We start from the raw sequence: 24,789 nt of genomic DNA, 5'->3' as shown, positions 1-24,789 counted from the left end.
CTGAAATATATCAACATTATGAAAGAGGTATTGATGGTACTGAAGCACACAAAGGTGAATAGATGCTTGGGGCCTGACCAGATGTATTCTAGGACATTGTTAAGGCCCTGGCAGAGACTTATGTATCTTAAGTTAGCCAAGAATAAGGTACCAGAAGACTGGAGGATAGCTAATGTTGCGCCTTTACTTAAGGAGGACTGCGAGGCCAAGCCAGGGAACTAAAGTCAGTGAGCCTTACACTGGCAGTGGGAAAGCTGCTGTTGGGGATTCTGAGAGACAGGATATATTTGCATTTGGAAAGGTAAGGACTGATTAAGGATAGTCAGCATAGCTTTGCGTGTGTAAATTTGTCTTCTGAATTTGATTTGAGGTTTTGTTTGAAGAGGTTACTAAGAGGATTGAGGAGGGGAGCATAGTAGATGTTGTCTACATGGACTTTAGTGAGGCCTTTGACAAGGTCATCTGGATGACGTGGAATCCAGAGTAAGCTAGCTAACTGGATATAAAATTATCTTGGTGTTAGGAAGCAGAAGGCGGTACTGGAGGGTTGCTTTTTCAGGTTGGATGCCTGTGACCAGTGGTGTGCTGCAGGGATCAGTGCTCAGTCCCCTGTTGTTTGTCATATCTATTAATGATTTGGTCAAGAATGTCGGCAGCATTATTAGTAAGTTTGCAGATGACACCAAAATTAGTGGTATAATGGACAGTGAAGAAGGTTATCTAAGGTTACAACAGGATCTAGATCAACTGGGAACATCTGAGTTATATTCCATCTGCCAAGTGCAAGGTTATGCATTTTGGGAAGTTAAACCAGACTGGGACACACACAATGAATGGCAGGGCCCTGAAGAGTGTCATTGGACAATTTGACCCAAGGGTACAAGCACATAGTTCACCGAAAGTGGCAACACAGGTAGACAGGGTGATGAACAACGGGTACGACATGCTTGCCATTATCAGCCATGGAATTGAGTACAAGAGTTGGGACATCACGTTACAGTTGTACAAAACGTTCATTAGACCATACTTGGAGTACTGTGTGCAATTCTGGCCACCATGCTACAGGAAGGATGCAATTAAGCCAGAGAGGGTGCAGAATAGATTCATAAGAATGCTGCCTGGACTGGAGGGCTTTGCTTTATAAGGAGAGACTGGATAGGCTGGGACCACTTTCTAAGGAGCGAAGGAGGCTGAGGGGTGACCTTGTAGAGGTTTGTAAAATCAGGAGGGGCAGAGATAAGGTGGATAATCACAGTCTTCTTCCCCAAGGTAGGGGAGTCTAAAGCTAGAGGGCAGAGGATGAGAGAGGAAAGATTTAATGGGGATCTGAGAGGCAAGTTTTTCCACAAAGAGGGTGGTGAGTATATGAAACAAACTGTCAGAGGAAGTGGTAGAGACAGGTACAATTACAACATTTAAAAGACTTTGGACAGGAACATGGACAGGAAAGGTTTAGAGGGATATGCGCCAAACACAAGCAAATGGGACAACCTTACATAGGCACTTTGGTTGGCAAGAAAGAGTTGAGCCTGTTTCTGTGCTGTTGGTGCAGGCCGTTTCTGTACAACTTTTGTAGACAGCATGCAATGAAGACTGGTTCCAGGGATGGCAAGTTTGCCATATGAAGAAAAATTGAATTGAATGGGATTATATTCTCTAGAGTTTAGAAGATTGAGAAGGGATTTCATTGAAATTTACAAAATTCTTCAAGGGCTTGAACAAGCTAGATGTAGGGTGGACATTTGTCCTGGCCAAGGAATCTAAGACCAGGAGGAATCAGTTTGAGTTTTAGGACTGAGATGAGAAGAAATTTCTTCACTCAGAGGGTTGGAATTCTCTACCCTGGATTAATGTGGAAGTTTGGTCATTGTGTTCATTCAAAATGGAGACTGATAGATTTCGGGACATTAAGGGAATTAATGGATGGAGGGACAGTTCGAAAATGGTGTTGAGGTAGAAGATCAGCTGTGATTGTGATAAATTAAAGAATAGGCTTGAATGGCCTACTCCTGCTCCTATTCTTATGTTCTTAAGTAAATTAACTCTTTTAAAGAAAGGGCAGTTCAGGCCAATGTCTAGCAAACACTAAGTCCCTTACTACTTTCCTAGACATGGTGTTAATATATTAATGTACATTGAGAGCAAGAGTAAATAGGTCATTTTCTGAACGGCAGGGTGCCTCAAGAATCAGTGCTTGGGCTCTGCTATTTACAAGATAAGAGGACTAAAGGTAATTTATCCAAATTCGCTGATGATACAAAGACTGGTGGGGAAAGTACACTGTGAGGAGGTGCACAGGGCTTTAGACCTGTTTACATGACTGAATAAGAACGAGGCAGATGGAGAATAATATGTGGAGATGTGAAGTTATTTTTTTAGGAAGAATGGAAAAACATATTGAAAGAAAGTGGTAAATGCAAGGATTTAGAAGAGTCTGGATAACCCTATAACAAAATCACAGAAAATATACAGATGCAGCAGACAAATGGGAAGATGACTATGGTACCAAAATAAGGAACTCATGTTGTGATCACACCTGCACACCAGCAATTTAGGTCTTTTTTTTGTCAAGGAGGGATACCTATGTCTTAGAAGCATCCCAACAATGATTCAAGATAGATTTCTGATATAGGAAGGCTGTCTTATGGTAGCTGTTGAGTGGATGGGCCTATAGTTTCAGAAGAATGAGAGGTGATCTCAATGAAAACACACACAATTCTTAAGATGGTGCAAGGTGTTTTTCTCCTAACTGAAGGGTGTCAAATTAAAAGATTTGTGTTGGCTATTTAGAACTTGGGTGAGAAGAAACTTCTCTGAGAGTTCACAATTTACTCAGAGGAACAAGACGAAAATCAAAAGATTTGTTGCACTGGGAAATCGAGGAACATGAGAATCAGGTGAAAAAAATGTTGATGTGGGCAAGCTGACATTCATTTTTTTTTAAGATTACAGATCACATCAAATATGCCAGTAAAATAACTTATTAAAATGGATCTATGCAAGCAAAGACCCTCCCTAATGTGCAATATGAATATTACAAAAAGGTCTCCCAAAATATACACATGTGGTCATCAACATCTTTGAAAGCAGGTTTGCTTTACTATCCCACAGTCACAGATTGAAAGTTCTGGGTTGAGTCAATGGTTTGGTATGCTTACTTTTACTTGCACCAGCCTATTTTACATGATCATATTGGGAATTAAAACTGAAAATCACAAATTACAGGGCACACAACTTTAAAATTAGGAAGAGCATGAAACAATGGGGAGGGTTTAAACTAATATGGCAGGGGGATGGGAATCCATGCAGAAAGACAGAGGGAAGCAGAGCAGAGACCAGAGCAAAGGTTAGGAAAAAGGAGTGGAGTACAGAAAGGTCAAACGCAAAGGACACAAAGGTTACGAGATTCTAAAAGGACAAGTGTGTAAGGGCACTTTATCTGAATGCCCATAGCATTCAAAACAAGGTCAGTGAACTAGTGGCACAAATCAGTACAAAGGGGTATGATTTAGTGGCCATTACAGAAATGTGGTTGCAGGGTGGAGATAATTGGGAATTAAAGGGTATCAGGTAATACGGAAGGATAGGCAGGAAGGTAGGGGAGGTTGGGTAGCGCTCTTAATTAAGAATGAGATCAGGGTGATTAGTAAGAGACAATACAAGATCTAAGGAGCAGGATGTTGAGTCCATCTGGGTAGAGATTAGGAATAGTAAAGGGAAAAAAAAAGTCACTGACGGGAGTTGTCTATAGACCACTGAATAACAACATTACAGTGGCACAGGGAATAAACTAAGAAATATTTGATGCATATAAGAATGGAACGGCAATTGTCATTGGGGACTTTAATTTCCATGTAGATTGGGTGAATCATGTTGGTTGAGGCAGTCTTGAGGAGGACGTCATAGAATGCATCATGATAGCTTTCTAGAACAGCATGTTACTGAACCTACTAGGGAAAATGCTACCTTAGATCTGGACCTTTGCAATGAGACAGGTAAAATTAACGGTATTGTAGTTAGGAATCCTCTTGGAAAGAGTGATCATAGTATGATTGAATTTCTCATACAAATGGAGGGTGCAATAGTTCAATCTAAGAACCACTGTATTATGCCTAAACAAGGGAGACTACAACGGGATGAGGGAGGAATGGTTAGCGTAGACTGGAAACACAGGCTATATGGTGGGACAGTTGAGGAACAGTGGAAGACTTTCAAAGAGATTTTTCATGGCGCTCAACAAAAGTATATTCCAGTTAAAAGCAAGGACAGTAAGGGTGGGGACAGCCAGCCTTAGATAACTAAGGAAATAAAAGGCCGCATCAAGTTAAAAGCTCATGCATACAAAGTCGGTAGGGGTGGTGGGAAACTGGAAGATTGGGAAAACTTTAAAAAGCAACAAAGAACTACAAAGCAAGCAATAAGGGAAGGGAAGATAGAATATGAAAGTAAACTAGCACAAAATAAAAACAGATGGTAAAAGTTTACATAATTATATAAAGCAGAAAAGGGTGGCTAAAGTGAACATAGGTTCGTTGGAAGATGTGAATTAATATCGGGTAATGTGGAAATGCCCAAGGCCTTGAACGACTATTTTGTGTCATTCTTCACGGTGGAGGACACACCTAACATTCCAAAGAGAGATGTTATGGATGTGATGTGAGATGAGGAATTTGACACAATTGCTGACACTAAAGAGGTAGTGATGAGCAAACCAGTGGGCCTAAAGTAGATAAGTCCTCTGGTTCTTATGGGAGGCGTCCCAGGGTTCTGAAAGAAATGGCAGAAGTTACAGTAGAGGTGTCTATGATAACTTACCAAAATTCTCTGGACTGTGGGCAGACAGCAAATGTCACACCACTGTTTAAAAAAGGATGTAGGCAAAAGGCAGGTAACTATTAGGCCAGTTAGCTTAACGTTTGTAGTCAGGAAAATGATTGAAGCTATCGTTAAGGAAGAAATAGCGAGACATCTGGATAGAAGTGGTTCCATCAGGCAGACACAGCATAGATTCAGGAAGGGCAGGTCCCGTTCTTTGAGGATATAATGAGCGCAGTGGATAGAGGGGAACAGGTGGATGTTGTGTACTTGGATTTCCAGAAGGTGTTCGATAAGGTGCCACATAAAAGACACCTATAAGATAAGGATGCATCGAGTTGGGGGTAATGTATTAGCATGGATAGAGGATTGGTTAACCAATAGAAGGCGGAGAGTTGGGATAAACTGGTTGGCAATCAGTGGTGAGTGGGGTGCTGCAGGGGTCAGTGCTGGGCCTGCAACTGTTCACGATATACATTAATAATTTGGAAGAGGGGACCAAGTGCAGCATATCTAAATTTGTTGATGACACTAAATTGAGCGAAAAAGCAAATTGTGCAGAGGATGTGGAGAGCCTGCAGAGAGATATATAGATAGGTTGAGTGAGTGGGCAAGGGTCTGGCAGATGGAGTACAGTTGATAAATGCGAGTTCATCCACTTTGGAAGGAAAAATAGAATATCAGATTATTATTTAAATAGTGAAAGATTGCAACATGCTGTTGTGCAGAGGGACTTGGAAGTGCTGGTGCATGGATCGCAAAAGGTTGGTTTGCAGATACAATACGTTATCAAGAAGGCAAATGGAATGCTGGCCTTCATTGTTACAGGGATTGAGTTTAAGAGCAGGGGAGGTTATGCTACAAATGTACAGGGTACTGGTGAGTCCACACCTGGAGTACTGCAAGCAGTTCTGGTCTCCTTACTTGAGGAAAGATATACTGGCTTTGGAGGCAGTACAGAGGAGGTTCACCAGGTTGATTCCAGAGATGAGGGGGTTAGCCTATGAGGAGAGATTGAGTCACCTGGGATTATATTCGCTGGAATTCAGAAGAATGAGAGGGGATCGTATAAAAGCATACAAAATTATGAAAGGGATAGATAAGATTGAGGCAGAAAGGTTGTTTCCATGGGTAGGTGAGACTAGAACTAGGAACCTCAAGATTCGGGGGAATAGATTTAGGACGGAGATGAGGAGAAATTGCTTTTCTCAGAGAGTACTGAATCTGTGGAATTCTCTGCCCAGGGAAGCAGTGGAGGCTACCTCATTAAATATATTTAACACACAGTTAGATAGATTTTTGCATAGCAGGGAAATTAAGGGTTATGGGGAAAAGGCAGGTAGGTGGATCTGAGTCAACGGTCAGATCAGCCATGATCTTATTGAATGGCGGAGCAGGCTCGACGGGTCAAATGGCCTTCTCCTGCTCCAACTTCTTATGTTCTAATTCAAGTGAAGAAGCAGTAGAGTTGTGAAATATGTTAGCGAGGAGGCATTGAAGCTATGACATTATGGGTTGAAATAATAAAAATGTTGCTGGAAATAAGAGATAATAGCTTAATATCCTGATAAATAAAGAAATAATTCTTATATCCTGGTTAATCAACAGTAGGCAACTTACATTATATATAAATACAACATATTTAAACTTACCTATGAACATCAATCGTTTCTAGGAGGCGGATAGCAACCCAAGCCCACAGCAGCATCACATGGTTACAGAAGATCATGATTCCAATGAAAAAGCCTGCTCCAAGGATAATGGTCTCCAATGGATGAGCGTATTCAGCTTGCATGCCAAATGGAGACTAAAATAAAATATTTTAATAAATATGGCTGTCTTAATTTCTGATAAAATTTATTATTAGCACATGTAAAAAAAAAGGTACATTTCATGGATTTAATATCTACAGTCTATTCCATCACGTACAAATTGCTCTATCACATAGCCTTCTAAATATAACAACATATGTACAAGCATACAAATTAGGAGCAGGAGTAGACCACTCATCAGCATGAGCCTAATCCACCAATCAATAAGATCAAAGCTGATCTGACTATAACCTCTGGTCTGCATCTACCCCAAATAATGTTTTACTCATTTGCTTATCATGAATCTACCTACATTAAAAATATGCAAAGATTCTTCTTCAAAGAGTGCAGGAAGCAGACAGGTCCAAAGACTGACAACACAAATTTTGCCTCATTTCTGCCTTAAGTGGGCAACCCCCTATCCTTAAATAGTGATCCCTGGGTCTAGATTCTCTAATAATGGGGAATACCCCCTCTACATCCACTCCACTCAAGACACTTCAGGATTAAATCAAATCCCCTCTCACTCTTCTAAATTCCAGTAGGCTTAGATAAGCCTAGCCTGTCTAAACATTATTATACTATACATAGTACTATGTGTTGTGGTCTCAACAATGCCCTATATAACTTAAGTGTAACTTCCCACTTTTGTATTCAATTTCCCTCACAATAAAAAAATGACAATCCATTAGCTTTCCAAATTATTTGCTGTACCTGCATATTACCCTTTTATGAATCATGCACAAGGACACCCAACTTAGAAATGTAATCTCTACCTTGATTTTACCATTATGCTTACATTTTTCTTGCCAAAATCGACAGCTTCCCCAATTTGCCAGATCTTTGCCCACTTATATAACCCACCTTTTTGTAACCCTTGTAAATTATGCCCTCTTCACAACTTACTTTCCTACCTATCTTCGTGTCATCAGCAAATTTAGCAAGCATACCTTCAGTCCATTTATACAAATTGTAAGAAGTTGAAGCCCCAGCATCAATTGTTATTTAGCTGGCACAGGAAAATTCCACAATCGTTAATGCCAACTAACTTGAGAGAATGGATATTGTAGAGTTTGCTTATGCATTTACATATTTTTTCTGCATTTGTTAAGCTAACAATTTGTTTTATACAGATCATGCTTTAATTCTGTCAGCAGCAACTGTTCTACTACTTTGGTCTTCAAATAACCTTCAGACCCTTTGCTAACGAGGAAGATTTATTCTTTTATCTGTAAAGGATTTAACAGTTCCTTACATTGAGTGTTCTGAGCATTTTTATGTCTGGAAACGAGTGCATTTGTTTAAATTCACAGAAACTCCAAGCTCTCTCAAAAATTAACAATTTTCTATGTGTTTTTAAATTTTACACTCATACCTTGAGCCCGCTAAGAGATACATTTTTATTGTCTTTCAACATTTTAGAAAGTTGTAAAGAAACTTCCGTGCATTTCTTCCAAAGAAAACATTGAAAGCAAAGTTTCCCAAAAGACATTTCATGGTAGTGTTCTTTGTATTAAACTGGGATCTAAGTTTCTAAGACAGCAAGAAAGAAAAACAATTTGGTTGCTTCATATTCATTTAGTTAATTCTGACACCAATTCATTGCCAACTTAGCAGTGACCTCTTCCAAAGTATGTCAGAGTTTGGTTGAAACAATATGGCTATGTTTTTTCCCCACCTCTCAATATATAGCTGAGAGGTTTTAAAAAAAAGCGATATTGTAAGCATGTAACAGTTTAGCTGCAAACTATAGGAAAATCCTGCAGAGACAGCCTAAATTTAAGAGGAAAACAAAAAAAAATGGATATGGCCAATAATACATCCAATATTTTCAGGAACTGTCCAGCAGCTAAAGACTAAAAAGATGGCTCACCTCCACCTCCCAAGACTAATTAGACATGGACAATAAACACTAGAATTTCAAGAGACACCCATATTCCAAGAGTGAACAAACAAAATGGAAAGCTAAAATGTAATTGCTTTTCTTGTTTCAGTAAAACAAAAGTCTTTCAATTTCTAAGATTTAAAAATTTAAATTCATATATTTAATAACACACCAGTGAAAGCTAACCATAGTAATAATAAAATAACTACCAATCAGCATAAAAACCTAAAGCTTGGGAAATGAAATTCAAGATTATAAATCCACCAATGTGTTGCAAAATATGAACTAGGGCAGAAAATAATCTCCATTGGAGCCTTAGGTTTAAAGAGAAATTTATGAAGTTTAACAGGAAAGTTTAATTACAATTTGGTATAACTCTAACTAAATCAAAGAGTGAGACTTTTCTGCAAATAGAATACAGCTTTGAACTTACTGAGAAATCATGGTGCATCTTGTGAATATATTTGTAGATTCTTCTATGATGTAATAATCTGTGCAAGAAGTAATGCCAGGTGTCCTCAATAACTGCACAACCAAAGCACTGGGCTAGCAGCACGTACCTGAACACATTCACAGGATATATACAGAAGTATGTTTTCCAATTAGTACAAGAAAAGTATGTTTTCCAATTAGTACAAGATCCACAGACAATAGTCAGTTCAAAAACTTTTAACTTTAAACTTTTAACTTTAAACTTTTAACTGCACGGGCAGTTTAAAAAGGGGGAGGGAAAAAAAAAGAAAACAAAAACGGAGGCTTCGTGGGCTTCGCTTCGGCGGACTTCGGAGCAGATGAGTTTTTCTTTTTATTAAGTTTTAAGTATAAGGCTTAACTTTTAATAGGGTTATAATTTACTAGGGTTAGTATTTTTTTATAAGTGTTTTAAAAGTTTCTAGTGGTCGAGTGGGGGCTGGACTGCGCAGGTGCGGTGCAGGCAGTTTAAAAAGCAAACTGCCTATACAGCGGGCAGCGTTGGAGCGGGCAGCGGAGTGAGTGGGAGCAGAGTGTTCTGGGCTTTGGCTCAAGGGGCTTCGGCGTAAAGGGGTAATGCAGGTGAGTAAGCTGGTAGGTAGGCAAAAGTAAGGTTACCTGTTATCTGTGATAAATATTTAAGTAGAGAAACTGGGGAAAAAACAAGGTATTAGTTCAGATGGAGGACATGGTGGTGTGCTGCAGCTGCTTGATGTGGGAACTCATGGACCTTGCTGCGGTCCACGATGGCCACATCTGCAGTAAGTGCTTGAGGCTGGAGGAACTTTGGCTCAAAATCGATGAGCTGGAGTTGCAGCTTCAAACACTGTGCAGCATCAGGGAGGAGGAGAGTTTTGTAGATTCTGTTCATCAGGAGATGGTCACCCGCCTTAGAGCAGGTACTTCTGGAGCCCAGGAAGTAGATAGAAGGGTGACTGTCAGGGGAGGGAAAAGGAAAAAGAAAACGAACAGTCAGATAGAGCAGAGGACCTCGGAGGCTGTTCCCCTCAATAACAGGTTTTACGCTTTGGAGACTGTTGAGGGAGATGACCTGCCAGGGCCTAGCAGCAGTAGCCAGCTCTGTGGCACTGGGACCGGTCCTACTGCTCAGAAGGGAAGGAAGGAGAAGAGGAAGGCGGTAGTGACAGGGGACTCGATAGTCAGGGAAACAGATAGGAGGTTCTGTGGCAGTGAGCATGAATCCCAGATGGTATGTTGCCTCCCAGATGCCAGGGTCTGGGATGTCACTGATCGGGTCCACGGGATTCTAGGGCAGGAGGGAGAACAGCCAGAAGTCGTGGTTCATGTTGGGACCAACGACATAGGTGGGAAGAGGGATGAGGTCCTGAAAAGGGAGTTTAGCGAGCTAGGCAGAAGGCTGAAGGACAGGACCTCGAGGGTAGCGATCTCGGGATTGCTGCCAGTGCCACGCGATAGTGAATGCAGGAATAGGAGAAGATGGCAGATAAATGCGTGGCTGAGAAGTTGGTGCAGGAGGGAGGGTTTTAGATTTTTGGATCATTGGGATCTCTTCTGGGGAAGGTGGGACCTCTGAGAGAGGACGGGTCACACCCGAACTTGAGAGGGGCCAATATCCTTGCGGCCAGGTTTGCTAGGGTGGTTCAGAAGGGTTTAAGCTAGATTGCGAGGGGGAAGGGAACCGGAGGAGTAGGTCAAAGAAGGGGATGGGGAAAAGTCAGATCTGACAGGTAGAGAGGCTTTGAGGATGAAGAGGCAGAGTACAGGCTATGAAAGTAGTAAGGTGGATGGGCTGAAGTGCATGTATTTGAATGCGAGAAGCATCAGGAGTAAGGGATGAGTACATGGGACTATGATATTGTGGCTATTACAGAGAAATGGCTAACATCGGGGCAGGAATGGATATTGAATATTCCTGGTTTTCAGTGTTTTAAAAGGGATAGGGAGGGGGCGGAAAGAGGAGGAGGGGTGGCGATACTGGTCAGGGACACAGTTACAGCTGCAGAAGTGTAGATAATGTAGAAGGATCCTCTCCAGAGTCAATATGGGTGGAAGTTAGGAATAAGAAAGGGGCAGTTACCCTTCTGGGAGTATTCTATAGGCCCCCCCCCCGTAGCAGTAGGGATACTGAGGAGCAGATTGGGAGGCAGTTTTTGGAGAGATGCGAAAATAACAGGGTTCTTATAATGGGAGACTTCAACTATCCAAATATTGATTGGCACCTACTTAGTGCCCAGGGTTTAGACGGGGCAGACTTTGTTAAATGTGTCCAGGATGGATTCCTGACGCAGTAAGTTGACAGGCCGACTAGAGGGGATGCCATATTAGATCTAGTTTTAGGTAATGAACCGGGTCAGGTGACAGATCTATCGGTGGGTGAGCATTTGGGGAGCAGTGACCATTGCTCCATAACCTTTAGCATTGTCAGGACAACGATAGGAGCAAAGAGGATGGGAAGATATTTAATTGGGGGAAGGCGAATTATGAGGCTATAAGGCGAGAACTTGGGAGGGTAAACTGGGGTGACATTTTTGAAGGGAAATGTACTATGGAGATCTGGTCGATGTTCAAGGATCTTTTGCAGGATGTTAGGGATAAATTTGTCCCAGTGAGGCAGAGAAGGAATGGCAGGGTGAAGGAACTGTGGGTGACGAGAGAGGTGGAACAACTAGTTAGGAAGAAGGGGGTAGCATATGTAAGGTGTAAGCAGCAAGGATCGGACAGGGCTCGTGAGGAATAAAGAGTAGCAAGGAAGGAGCTTAAGAAAGGGCTGAGGAGAGAGAGAAGGGGACATGAAAAGGCTTTGGCAAGCAGGGTTAAGGAGAATCCCAAGGCTTTTTTCTCATATGTGAAGAGCAGAAGGATGGCTAGGGTAAAGGTAGGTCCGATTAAAGACAAAGGTGGGAGGATGTGCCTGGAAGCTGTGGAAGTGGGTGAGGCTCTCAGTGAATACTTCTTTTCAGTATTCACCAAGGAGAGGGGTCTTGATGATGCTGAGGACAGTGTTGGTAAGGTTAATGTTCTAGAGTATGTAGATATCAAGAGAGAGGATATGTTGGAGCTGTTAGAAAATATTATGACAGATAAGTCCCTGGGGCATGACGGAATATTCACCAGGCTGCTTCACAAGGTGAGGGAGGAGATTGCTGAACCGTTGGCTAGGATCTTTGAGTCCTCGTTGTCCATGGGAATGGTACCGGAGGATTGGAGGGTGGCAAATGTTGTCCCCTTATTCAAAAAAGGTAGTAGGGATAGTCCAGGGAATTACAGACCAGTGAGCCTTACGTCTGTGGTGGGTAAGCTGTTGGAAAGAATTCTAAGAGATAGGATCTATAAGCACTTGGAGAAATATGGACTGATTAGGGACAGCCAGCATGGTTTTGTGAAGGGAAGATCTTGCCTCACAAACCTGATAGGGTTCTTTGAGGAGGTGACCAGGAAGATTGATGAGGGTAATGCAGTGGATATGGTCTACATGGATTTTAGTAAGGAGTTTGACAAGGTTCCACATGGTAGGCTTCTTCAGAAGGTCAGAGGGCAAGAGATCCGGGGAGGCTTGGCTGTGTGGATTCAAAATTGGCTAGCCTGTAGAAAGCAGAGGGTTGTGGTGGAGGAAGTGCATTCAGATTGGAGGGCTATGACTAGTGGTGTCCCGCAGGGATCAGTTCTGGGACCTCGGCTTTTTGTGATATTTATTAACGACTTAGATGAGGGGGTAGAAGGGTGGGTTAGCAAGTTTGCAGATGACACAAAGATCAGTGGTGTTGTGGATAGTATGGAGGGCTGTAGAAGCTTGCAGAGGGATATTGATAGGATGCAGAGCTGGGCTGACAAGTGGCAGATGGAGTTTAATCCAGAGAAGTGTGAGGTGGTACACTTTGGAAGGACAAACTCCAAGGCGGAGTACAAGGTAAATGGCAGGATTCTGGGCAGTGTAGAGGAGCAGAGGGATCTGGGGGTTCATATCCACAGATCACTGAAGGTTGCCTGACAGGTGGATAGGGTTGTTAAGAAAGCTTATGGGATGTTAGCTTTCATAAATCGGGGGATCGAGTTTAAGAGCCGCGAAGTGATGATGCAGCTTTACAAAACTCTGGTTAGGCCACACTTGGAGTACAGTTCTGGTCACCTCATTATAGGAAGGATGCGCAGGTGTTGGAAAGGGTGCAGAGGAGATTTACCAGGATGCTGCCTGGATTGGAGAGTATTGATTATGGGGAGAGATTAAAGGAGCTAGGGCTGTTCTCATTGGAGAGGAGGAGGATGAGGGGAGACATGATAGAGGTATACAAGATATTGAGAGGAATAGATAGAGTGGACAGCCAGCACCTCTTTCCCAGGGTGTCAATGCTCAAAACAAGAGGACATGGCTTTAAGGTATTGGGTGGGAAGTTCAAGGGTGATGTCAGAGGGAGGTTTTTCACCCAGAGAGTGGTTGGTGCATGGAATGCATTGCCTGGGGTGGTGGTGGAGGCTGATATATTGGACAAGTTCAAGACGTTGTTAGATAAGCATATGGAGGAATTTAAGTTAGAGGGATATGTGGGAGGAAGGGGTTAGCTAGTCATAGGTGTGGTTTGAAGGGCAGCACAACATGGTGGGCCGAAGGGCCTGTATTTTGCCGTATTGTTCTATGGTTCAAAACCTTAGAACAACTGTGGAGTAACAGTGTTTAGCAATGATAGAATTAATCCTTTATACTGGATAAAAGATGCACTCTCCCATAAAATCCAATCTGAAATTCTTTCAAAAAATATTTATATGTAATACAGCTAACAAGTGAGGAAGTTTAGAACTACTCCAAACAAGTCTGGTTGCAAAGAAGAAGCCCTGTGTAAATTCTCAAGTGGAATGGAGTAAGATAAAATTAATCTCCCACTTCACTATGCCCTCACCACCACACCAAATAGATTTTCATTTAATAGAGCCAAAAATAAAGTCTACAGATATAGTTCAGGTAAAGTATGTTTTTATGCAAAGCAGCAATCTCTCAACTGCTTGGGCTAAATTGACTCAGTAAACTGCCCCAGCTGAGATTAGATGCCAGTCTATGCAGAGTGGTAGCACACTGAAGGCTGTATTTCTCGTATCTCAAAATTAAAGTTTAGTTAAAATATATATATACTAAGAAATACAAAGCAGTGCTTTGAAGCAGGGCTTGAAATAAAAGTGTCCTGTGAAAGATGGGTCAGTACAAGATGTGCATAAGTGAATATTGCTGCCTAGCACATTCCAGGCTACAGGAGCGCGTGCTAAGGGATGCACTGAAACTTAGTAGAACCAACACATGGGGCTTGTGGCGAAGAACAGAAATCTAAGATCCTACCACCACTGGGCACTGAAGGGCTGGGTTCTATGTAACAACCCCACGAACACAGAAAGGCTGTATTGTTCAAAAAGGCCACGCGCAGCATTGGTGCTTTGTACATGGAATGTATGACACTGAATGAACGACACTGAATGAACGACAATACTATGAATGTAAAGTAAGCACCCTGCAGGTTATAGGTTGACATCCCACTCTAGGGATCAGAGCACTTAATATAGACTGAAAGTAATCACTGTCCAGTCATTTTTTTTAGATTTAACATTTAAGTGAGGGGTTGTCTGTTAGCTGAGGTAAATGTGAAAGATCCTACTAAGCTGTTTGAAGGAGAAGAACAAAAAAGTTATCTTCAATATCCTAACCAATATCCGTCTCTCCGTTACTGAAACAGATTACGTGACCATTTATTACATTGGTGTTTACTATATACAAATAGGCAGTAATTTCCTTCACTAAAACACAGATTACAATTCATTATTTGCAAAACACCTTGTGACAGATGGCGAAGTCCGACACCTTGGCTTGGCAGATTGTCAAACAGCATGAACGTCTCTGATATTCAGAAAAATTCAAGAACAATTAAAAATTAATGATGCCAGCAACTAATTAAGAAGTAAAAGCGAGATGAATGTGAGGCTTAAGGACAATTGCACTGGCATAATAGGCTCCTTCTACGCTGCAAGTTCTTTATAGTGATTCCATCACCTTTAAAAAAAAATTTAAACAGAAATGATACCACAAAAGAAACATTTTCCAATCCTTGGTAATTACAGATCTGTGATTGTAACATCAATAGTAGGGAAGTTATAGGAAAAACTTCAGAGGGGCAGGATTCATGATTACTTGGAAAGGCAGAGTCTAATCAGAAATAGCCAGCATGGCTTTGTCAAGGGCAGATCTTGTCTGGCCAATCTGAATGAAATTTTTGAGGAGGTAACAAAGTGTTTGGACAAGAGCAGTGCAGTAGTTGTGGTTTATATGGACTTCACCAAGGCTTTCAACAAGGACCCATGTGAGAGAATGGTCCAAAAGCTTTGGGCCCATGGGATCCAGGGCAAGTTTGCAAATCAGAGGCAAAATTTGCTTGGCAATGGGAGATAGGGGGTGATGGTAGGGGGTTGTTTCTGTAATTGGATGTCTGTGACTTATCATATTTTACAAGGATTGGTGCTGGTTCCAGATTGGAAAATTTCACTGCATGGTGACCAGAACTGCATGCAGTAATCCAGCTGAGGGAGGATGTGATAGCATTGTAGAGGGTGCAAAGGATACCTACCAGGATGTTTATCCACCAGGATGTTGCTTTGGATGAGCGTTTTAGTTATGGGGAGAGACTGGAAAGGCTAGGTCTGTTTTCTCTGGAGCAGAGGAGATTAAAAGGGGATTTGATAAAGGTTTATAAAATTATGAGTGGTGTTGATATGATAGCTTGCAGGAACCTTTTCCACTTACCAGAGTAGAGTACATAGATTTAGGGTAGATCTGAAGGGGACCTTTTCACCCAGCAAGTCCTGAGTACCTGGAATGGACTGCTGGAGAGATTGGTGGAAGCAGAGTCACTAACAGCATTCAAGTGGTGTAAGATAAGCATTTGAATCACCTAGGCACAGAAGACTATGGGCCAAGTGCTGGAAATGGGATTAGCACAGATAGATACCCACTGACCAGCATGAACATGGTGTACGACTCCACTCTGAGTAATACCAAAAGCAAAGGAAATAAATTAAGTACCATCTTGGCATGGTGTCCCAGGTGTAGGGGATGTTGAAGTATTCAGTGAAGTAATAGGTCCCACAGATCATGGGTAACTGGATGCAGAAATGGTTGAAGAGCAGCACCTTGAAACATTTCCATTGCTTCTCCCATGTTTCTGGTTTATCCTGGAAAAGAAAGGAACAATGCAGAAGATAACATGAACACCTGATAAACCTGTATTAAAAGAGGAGTGACGATTAACACCTAGCCCATTCAATCCATTGGCCAAGTCTAGTGTACATTCAGCTCTAAAGGCTTGTTTATTTTGGGAGACTAAGCCAGTTATCTTCATGAGTACATTTAAACAGAAATACTTTTCTCTCAGACTTTGCAAAAGCACAACTTTTGGATTTTACATATATACACACACAAGCTATATTAATATAGTGATATTTACTACCTAGCTAAATTCAGGTTTCAAAAGATGGAAGTATGCTATAACTAGTGACCCCGTGGGTGACAAGTGTCCACAGTTATTTCTACTACTCACTGCGGTAACCCACCGAGAAGATATGCTTGCCCCAACAAACAAACAGCTACCAACACTCACCATTGAAGTTCATATATTCATAACGGCAAGATCAATCCAATTGTAACATTAAAGCTCCATAGGAAGGCTTGATGGGTTAAATGCTGTAAGAGTGTTTTCCCTCATGGGACAGTCTATGACTGGCAGCACAGTGACAGCAGCTATTCTGGCTGTGTCTCACAGCTGCAGTGACCCAGGTTCAATCCTGATCTCTGACACCATCTGTGTGGTGTTTGCACATTCCCCTGCAGAGCACATGGGTTTCCTGTCTCCACCACCCACTCAGACGGTGCCTTCCAGATTGCAACCACCATCCGGATGAAAAAGAATTTCCTCTAATCCGCTTGCTCCTCACCTCAAATCTATGCCCTATGTTTTAGATGTCTTTGTTATGGGGAAATCTTTTTCATCATCCACCCTATCTATGCCCCTTATTATCTTGTATACCTCTATCAGGTCACCCCTCAGCTTCCTCTGCTCAAAGGAAAACAAGCCCAGCCTATCCAGTCTCTCCTCGTGAGTGAAATGTTCCATCGCAGGCAAAATCCTTGTAAATCTCTTCTGCATCCTCTCTCGTGCATTCCCATCCTTCCTCCAGTGTGGTGACCAGAACAGCAAACAATACTCCAACTGTGGCCTAACCAAAGTTTTATAAAGTTGTAACATGACCTCCATGCTCATATATTCTATGTCCTGGCTAACGAAGGTCAGCATCCAGTATACCTTCTCATCACCTTATCTACCTGTGCTGCCAGCTTTGGGGACCTATGGGCTTGTACACTGAGGTCCCTCTATTCCTCAGTAGACTCAGGGGCCTACCATTCATGATGTATGTCCTACCCTTATTCAGCCTCCCGAAATGTATCACCTCGCACTCATCAGGATTATATTCCATTTGCTATTATTTCACCCACTTTACCAGCTGATCAGTATTGCTCTGTAACCTGAGCATCCTCCTCACTATCATCAACACCACCAGTTTTCTGGTCATCTGCAAACTTGCTAATAATACCTTCTACACCCAAGTCATTAATGTACATGACAAACAGCAAGGGTCCCGGCACTAGTACAACACTGGTTACAGGCTTCCACAAAAGCAACCCTCCATCATCACTCTTTGAAATCTGTAACTACAATGTTTGTCTTCTTAATGAATACAAATGAGAAATATTCATTTATGGCCTGACTCACATCCTCAGGCTCCATGCACTGATTACCCATTTGGTCTGTAACTGGTCCTACTCTTTCCCTGGTTACTCTCTTATTCTTAATATACTAATAAAATGCCTTGGGATTTTCCTTAATCTAGTATGCCAGTGATATTTCATAACCCCTCTTTGCTACCCTAATTTCTTTTTTTTTAAAAAAAGTACCTCCCTCCCCCCCCCCCCCCACACACACACACACACACACCCACACATTCTATAATCCTGAAGGGCCTCATCTGTTTTCAGTGTTATATATCTGCCATATGCTTCCCTTTCTTCTTTATCAAACCCTCGACATCTCTTGATATCCAGGGTTTCCTGGATTTGACTTCCTTGCCCTTCACCTTTACAGGAAATTTCTGGCCTTGAACTCTCACGATTTCACTTTTAAAAGACTTTCATTTGTGGGATGCAGATTAATTCGCAAGTAGCTGCTCCCAGTCTAGGTTTGCCTGGTACTACCTTATGATATTGAAATCACCCTTCCCACTATTCAGGACCTTCATTTCCATTTCTTTATATAATGATCTTGAAACTTAAAAGTTATGGTCACTATCCCCAAAAATCTCACCCATAAACAGTTGCTTGACGTCAGTCGCCAAGATTAGGTCCAGTGCCCCTCATCTACACACTGGCTCAAAACACCCTCCTGGATACACTTTAAAAATTCCAGCCCCTCTAGGCCTTTCACACTTAAGCAATTCCAGTTAATACTGAGGAAGTTGAAATCCTCTTCTACTATAAGCCTATTGCTCCTACACCTCTCTGTAATTTGCTTACATATTTGTTCCTCTATCTTCAACTGAGTATCAGGAGGTATACGTACCTGCAGCAAAGTCATTGCACTTTTACTTCTATGCTCTACCCATGAAGTCTCACCTGGAGCCTTCTAGGACATCTTCATTACTACATTGACAGTTTACTTAATCAATTTGGCAAGGCCCCCTCCTCTTTTACTTCCTTCTTTATAACAGCTGAAAATTCTATTTCCTGGAAAGTCAAGTTGCCAGTCTTGCCCCATTTTCAACCACTTCTCTGTAACATCATATTCCCTTGTGTTGATAATGCTCCATATCATGGTCCTTGCATCAAAATTTATGTAATTTTGCCTTTCAATCCTCCCACGCACCTTTGCATGCCCACTTCTGCTCTCCCTACTGGACTGTTTTAGATTTACTTCTACATTTGGTGATACTTCCCCTCCCAATTGTACATCTATTCTGCACCTCATTACCCTGTCAAGTTAGTTTAATCCCTCCCCAACAGCACAAGCAAACCTCCCTGCAAAGAGGTCATTCCTTTCGAGTTCAGGTAAAAACCGTTCAGCTTGTACAGCTCCAATTTTCCACAAAAACAGTCCCATTAATTCTAAAATCTAAAACCCTTCCACCTATACCATCCCTTTAAGCAATGCATTCATCTGCTCTTTCCTCCTATTCCTATACACACTAGCATGTGGCACCAGAGGTAATCCAGCAATTACAACCTTAGAGGTCCTGCTTTTTGATCTATAACCAGCTCTCTAAATTTGTGTTGCAGGAACTCATCTCTCTTTTTACCCATGTTGTTGGTACCAATGTGGACCACAACTACTGGCTGTTTACCCTCCCTTATAACAGCCTGCAGCCACTCTGAGACATCCCCGACACCAGGGAGGCAACATAGAATTCCAAAATATCACTTGCGGCCACAGGTACATTTGTGTGCTCCCCTTGTCCATCATATCCCCATCATATCGCTCTCCTTGTCCTTCCTCACCTCCCTTAGCAGCAGAGCCTGCTGTGGTTCCACAAATTTGGCTGTTGCTGATTCCTCCCCCCCCCCCCAAGAAGCTACCTCCCCCAAAAGTATTCAACTGTCCAGATGAAGGGTCTCGACCCGAAACATCAACTGTCCATTTCCATCCACAGGTGCTGCCTGACCTGCTGAGTTCCTCCAGCATTTTGTTTTTTGCTTTTTATCCAACACTGTATCTGTTGAGAAGGGGATGATCAATGGGGATTTCCTGCACTACCTGCCTGCACTTACTGCTCTGCCTGGTAATCACCCATTGGCTCCTCTGCTTATGCAGCCAATAATTTTGGGGTGATCAGCTCACTAAATGCTCTCTCCACTATGTTCTCAGCAGGATCCATAGTGAATCCATCTGCAATCACAGCTATCCCATACTACATTTATTACAAATTTAATGATTTTGTTTACGAGAGGGCCTTGCCAAGCCACTGGGGGAGAGCAGCCTCCTGCTGGAAGAATGTGCCAGGTTATGCTAAATGAAACAATGTGCTCCCAATGGCATACATCCAATGAGCACAAGAGGCTCACAGTCAGCCGGAAGTCCGCTTCAAAATTATAAGAAAGGTGGGTAAAAGGCTAAGGATTTCAACATTGATATGTAAAGTGTTAAATTTTGATATAAAATTGAAGCTGGTCTCAATAAAGTCTAGATAAAGGAATAAGATTCACAAATCATTCGAAGTAGATTAATAAGGTCATATAAAAAGGCCAATAGCAATGGGATTCATTTCCACAGGAATATAATTAAAATAACAATGAAATTGCATAAAACTTTGATAGATCCTTGCTGATGACACTTATTTCAGATCTCCACTTTATAAAAATGATATAATGGTGAAGTGCCTACAGAACATCAGGAAAAACAAACCATCACAGGCAGCCCACCAGCACAGCTAGTATTGCTGCTGTCTCACAGCTCCAGTGACCCAGGTTTGATCCCAACCTCTGGTGTACAGTATGCCTGTTCTCTATGTGACTGCGTGGGTTTCCTCCCACATCCCAAAGATGTGTGGATCGATGGGTTAATTAGCCACTGTAAATTGACATGGTGTGGGTGAATGGTAGGATATACGGGAAGTTGATAGGAATGTGTAGAGGAAAAAAAACGGGATTAGTGTAAATGGATGTCTGATGGTCAGCGCCGACTCTGAGCCAAAGGGCCCTTTCTGCACTATATGACCATGACTCTGCCCCAAAGATATAACTGAAGGGTAAACTGATAAAATTCATTAAAATTATGAATTGGCACAAAAGGGCATATGTAGAGAAAATGGCTTGGAATTGCATTTGTAAATACAGCTAAGCTATCACTGTTAATGTGGTGCTCTTTACTTAAAGATAACAGCAATTTTTTTTGTGTGGGCTTACACAGTTAAACATGGGAATTGCAGTCAGGTAATACTCTGCTTCTCCACAGGATGTGCTGTTGTAGTCGTCATAGAGGCAAACAACACAATGAATAATTTGTCATCAACTCTCATATTTTAAACATTATTCTCAATGTTAAAGCAAATGAAAATGTATAACTTGCTGTAAGTGTGTATCTGGGGTTTTTTTTAAAGCAGCATGCAATCATAATAACTGCTGAATAAGCTTCATGGCACTGAAAAAAACTACTTTTATGTGTGGAGTCTCAGTGATGCATCAGAATAACCAAAATCCAGAAACATGGATGAAATTGGGAGATGTTAGAGAAGTGGAAACTTCATGTCCATGTGTCTTGGTCAGCAGATATACATGAAGTCCAAAGCTCAACTAAGGTTAAAAACAACAATAAATGGTGTGAAAAGTTTATTTCCCTTTGATATTTGTCAGAATGATGGCACCTGATTCAAAGTCACACTGGAACAGGGAAAACTCTGTGCAAATTTGAGGATGGGGGCAAATCCCAACTCTTTGCTGCTGACTGCAAAGTCTAGATGGCTTGTGGAGAATCCAAAACAAGATTCACAAATAACTTCAAAAAGGAATATGGGGGAATTTCTTTTTAATATTAAATAGGGATTAGGTTGTGGAACATATTACCACATAGTGGAGTAAGTATCATTGATACATTTACTAGGAAACCATCTTATTGAAGGATATGTTGATAGAATTTGATAAAGAGGAGTAAGAGGAAATTTGTGTGCAATATAGTCTATTTGGGCCAAACTACTGTTTCTATGATGCAAGAGTCTATGGTCTAGAAATTGTAATGTACCTAAAAATGGGTAAAGTACAGTGGGACAGTGAAAATTCATTCAAAAACCCACTACTACAAAACTCTGTAGTAAATGAGACCCAATGCATCATGCAATACTAAATAGGCTTGCACAGGGTGTAGTTCATGATCAGCCGCTGAGGGTGGCGAAGCTGGAGACCTATGGGGAGGAGGGTAGTTGTGGCTGGAGCTTGTTATGGGTGTGGAGAAGTTGTGTGCCAAAGGGAGAGCCACACAATGGGAAAAAGACCTCTCTGATGTGGGTTCCTATTGCCAGATCTGCTAATGCTCCCTCTATGTAATGTTGAAGTAGCTCTCACAAGCCTTGTGAATGCCTTCTCCTTCATGATTGGCCTACCAATCCATAATGTCACGAACCAGCAACAAAAGAAACACACTGAGCATGATTTAGTGTTTAAAAACTATTTTATTAATCACTACTTATGATAATACATAAAATAAAAGTAAAAATGTTAGTATGTTAGAATTCAAAAATGTTAAACCTCGAACTTTAACCCCAAAACTAAACTCGTCGTGTGTGTGTGTGACAAAGTCCAAAACTCCCAGTTCCGGAATGGTTCTTAAAGTTCAGTTCCGCAAGCCATAAGGTGAAACATGAGCAAGGGCTTCTTCAACAACCACCGTTGTCTGAAGGTAAGATGTAGACGTAGAGAAACAGAGAGAGTAAATACGAAATCCAAATGTTCCATGATGGAACCCAAACGACACTCCAGCGTTTACTCAGTAGTGACTTCCTCACCCCGAAAAGCATCCGAATCGTGGTCGTCCACACACAAATACCTGTTTCCTTCTACAGGTCAGCAACAAAGTGAACTCCACCGGATTACTTCCAACTTCCATACATGGATTTCAGTAGCAAACACAGTTATTGTTTCTCATCCATCGATAGAGAAAACAAGCAGGCTGGTGTCTCTCTCCCTTCTCTCTCTCTCTCTCCTTCTTTCTTCTTCTTCTAACTTCTTCAACAACGTCATTACGTCCTTTATCTTCTATTGACGTAAGCACGCCCCACACACACATACACTCTCTATCTTAAAGGGACTTTCACTGTCCGTAACACCTCCCACCTAAAAAAAAATTTTCCCAAGAAAAATTTACCCGCGCATACAGTTAGTAATGTTAATAATTATCATGCTACACAACTACAGACTATCAGATTAGTACAGATACATGTTTCCCATTTAACATCGGGAAAGACAATCAGCAATCACATTATCTTTGCCTTTAATGTGAGTTATCATGAGATCAAACTCTTGCAAAATTAAACTCCAGTTTAACAGCCTTCTGTTCTTGTTTTTGACTCGGCTCAGAAACACCAATGGGTTATGATCTCTATATACAGTCAATGGTTTCTGAGCGGTGCAAACATATACACTGAAATGTTGCAAGGCTAAAACAAGCGACGGTAATTCTTTCTCTATGGTGGAATAATTCTTTTGATGCTCATTAAATTTCTTTGAAAAGTAAGCTACAGGATGGTCAATATCATCAAGGTCACCCTTCTGCAATAACACAGCTCCTGCAGCTTCATCACTGGCATCTACTGCTAATGAAAATGGCTTTTCAAAGTCAGGTGTTTTGAGCACAGGATGGTAGCATAAAATGGCTTTCAGCTTCTCAAATGCTTCTTGACAAGAATCTGTCCAAACAAACTTTACTCCCTTCTTCAGAAGATTAGTTAGGGGAAGAGCAATATCAGCAAAATTTTTACAAAATTTTCGGTAATATCCAACCATTCCCAAAAATCTTCTAACAGTCCTCGTACCTGTGGGAATAGGGAACTCAGATATTGCTTGAACTTTTGCCTGAACAGGAGCTTGCTTGCCTTGACCTACAACATAACCAAGATACGTCACAGTGGCATGGCCAAATTCACTTTTAGCCAAGTTAACTGTAAGGTTAGCCTTGGAAAGTCTTTCAAACAACCTTTCTAACGCAGAGATGTGATCCTCCCATGTATCATTCCCAGTCACTAAGTTGTCAATGTAGGCATCTGTATGTTTTAACCCATGAATCACTGAATTAATCATTCTTTGAAATGTTGCCGGAGCATTTTTCATTCCAAATGGCAAAACATTGTATTCATACAATCCAGAAGGGGTTACAAAGGCTGAAATCTCCCTTCCTCTATCTGGTAATGCAACACACCAGTACCCTTTTAATAGGTCAATCTTTGTAAGAAATTTTGCCTTTCCCACTCTATCTATGCAATCATCCACCCTAGGAATAGGGTAAGCATCTGACTTTGTTACAGCATTCATTTTCCTGTAATTTGTGCAAAATCTAACAGTTCCATCAGGTTTAGGTACAATAACACAGGGCGAACTCCAATTTGAAGTAGAATGTCTAATAATATCATTTTCCAACATGTACTTTAGTTCCTGATCAACAAGTTTATTTTTTTCCACATTCATTCGATATGGGTGTTGTTTGATTGGTTTTGCATCCCCAACATCAACATCATGGGTAATTATCGATGTTCTGTTTGGAACATCTGGGAACAAATTTTTAAATTTTAAAATTAATTCTCTCATCTGTTGTTTTTGTGAAACTTGTAAATGGTCCAACTTCGTTTCAAGGTTCTCCATGATATTTTGGTTTTTTAGTTTCGATGGAACAATATTTGGTCTAAATTGGCCTTCCTCAACATCAACATCAGGCATTCTAGAAACAACCTCTACATCATCCACCAAGGCCACAACTGAATCCCTCTCATAATAAGGTTTTAGCATGTTTACATGACAGAGTTGTGTTTTCTTGCATCTATCTGGTGTTTTGATTATATATGTTAGATCAGTCACTCGAGATTCAATAACATAAGGTCCAGAAAAACGAGATTGCAAGGGATTATTTTGGCTAGGGAAAAATACCAACACCTTTTACCCCACTGCGAATGTCCTAGGCCGAGCACGTCTATCAAAATATGTCTTCATTCTTATCTGGCTGGTTTTCAAATTCTCTCTCGCTAGCTGGCAGACTCTCTCCAACCAAGTTT

General features: G+C 41.4%; 1 protein-coding gene across 1 annotated transcript in view; it reads right to left on the bottom strand.

Moving 5' to 3' along the window:
* msmo1 (methylsterol monooxygenase 1) overlaps positions 1-24,789 on the bottom strand; it is a 45,693-nt gene that overhangs the window by 6,267 nt on the left and 14,637 nt on the right. Inside the window, exons 2-4 of the mRNA XM_052043803.1 lie at positions 16,019-16,167; positions 8,945-9,071; positions 6,468-6,622 (exon numbers count right to left, since the gene is read on the bottom strand). Coding sequence (XP_051899763.1) covers positions 6,468-6,622; positions 8,945-9,071; positions 16,019-16,167 — 431 coding nt within the window. The remainder of the gene's footprint in view (positions 1-6,467; positions 6,623-8,944; positions 9,072-16,018; positions 16,168-24,789) is intronic.

This window comes from Pristis pectinata, chromosome 2 (assembly GCF_009764475.1).
Source record: "Pristis pectinata isolate sPriPec2 chromosome 2, sPriPec2.1.pri, whole genome shotgun sequence".
NCBI classification, from domain to species: Eukaryota; Metazoa; Chordata; class Chondrichthyes; order Rhinopristiformes; family Pristidae; genus Pristis; species Pristis pectinata.
This window is presented reverse-complemented; position numbering and strand designations above follow the sequence as displayed.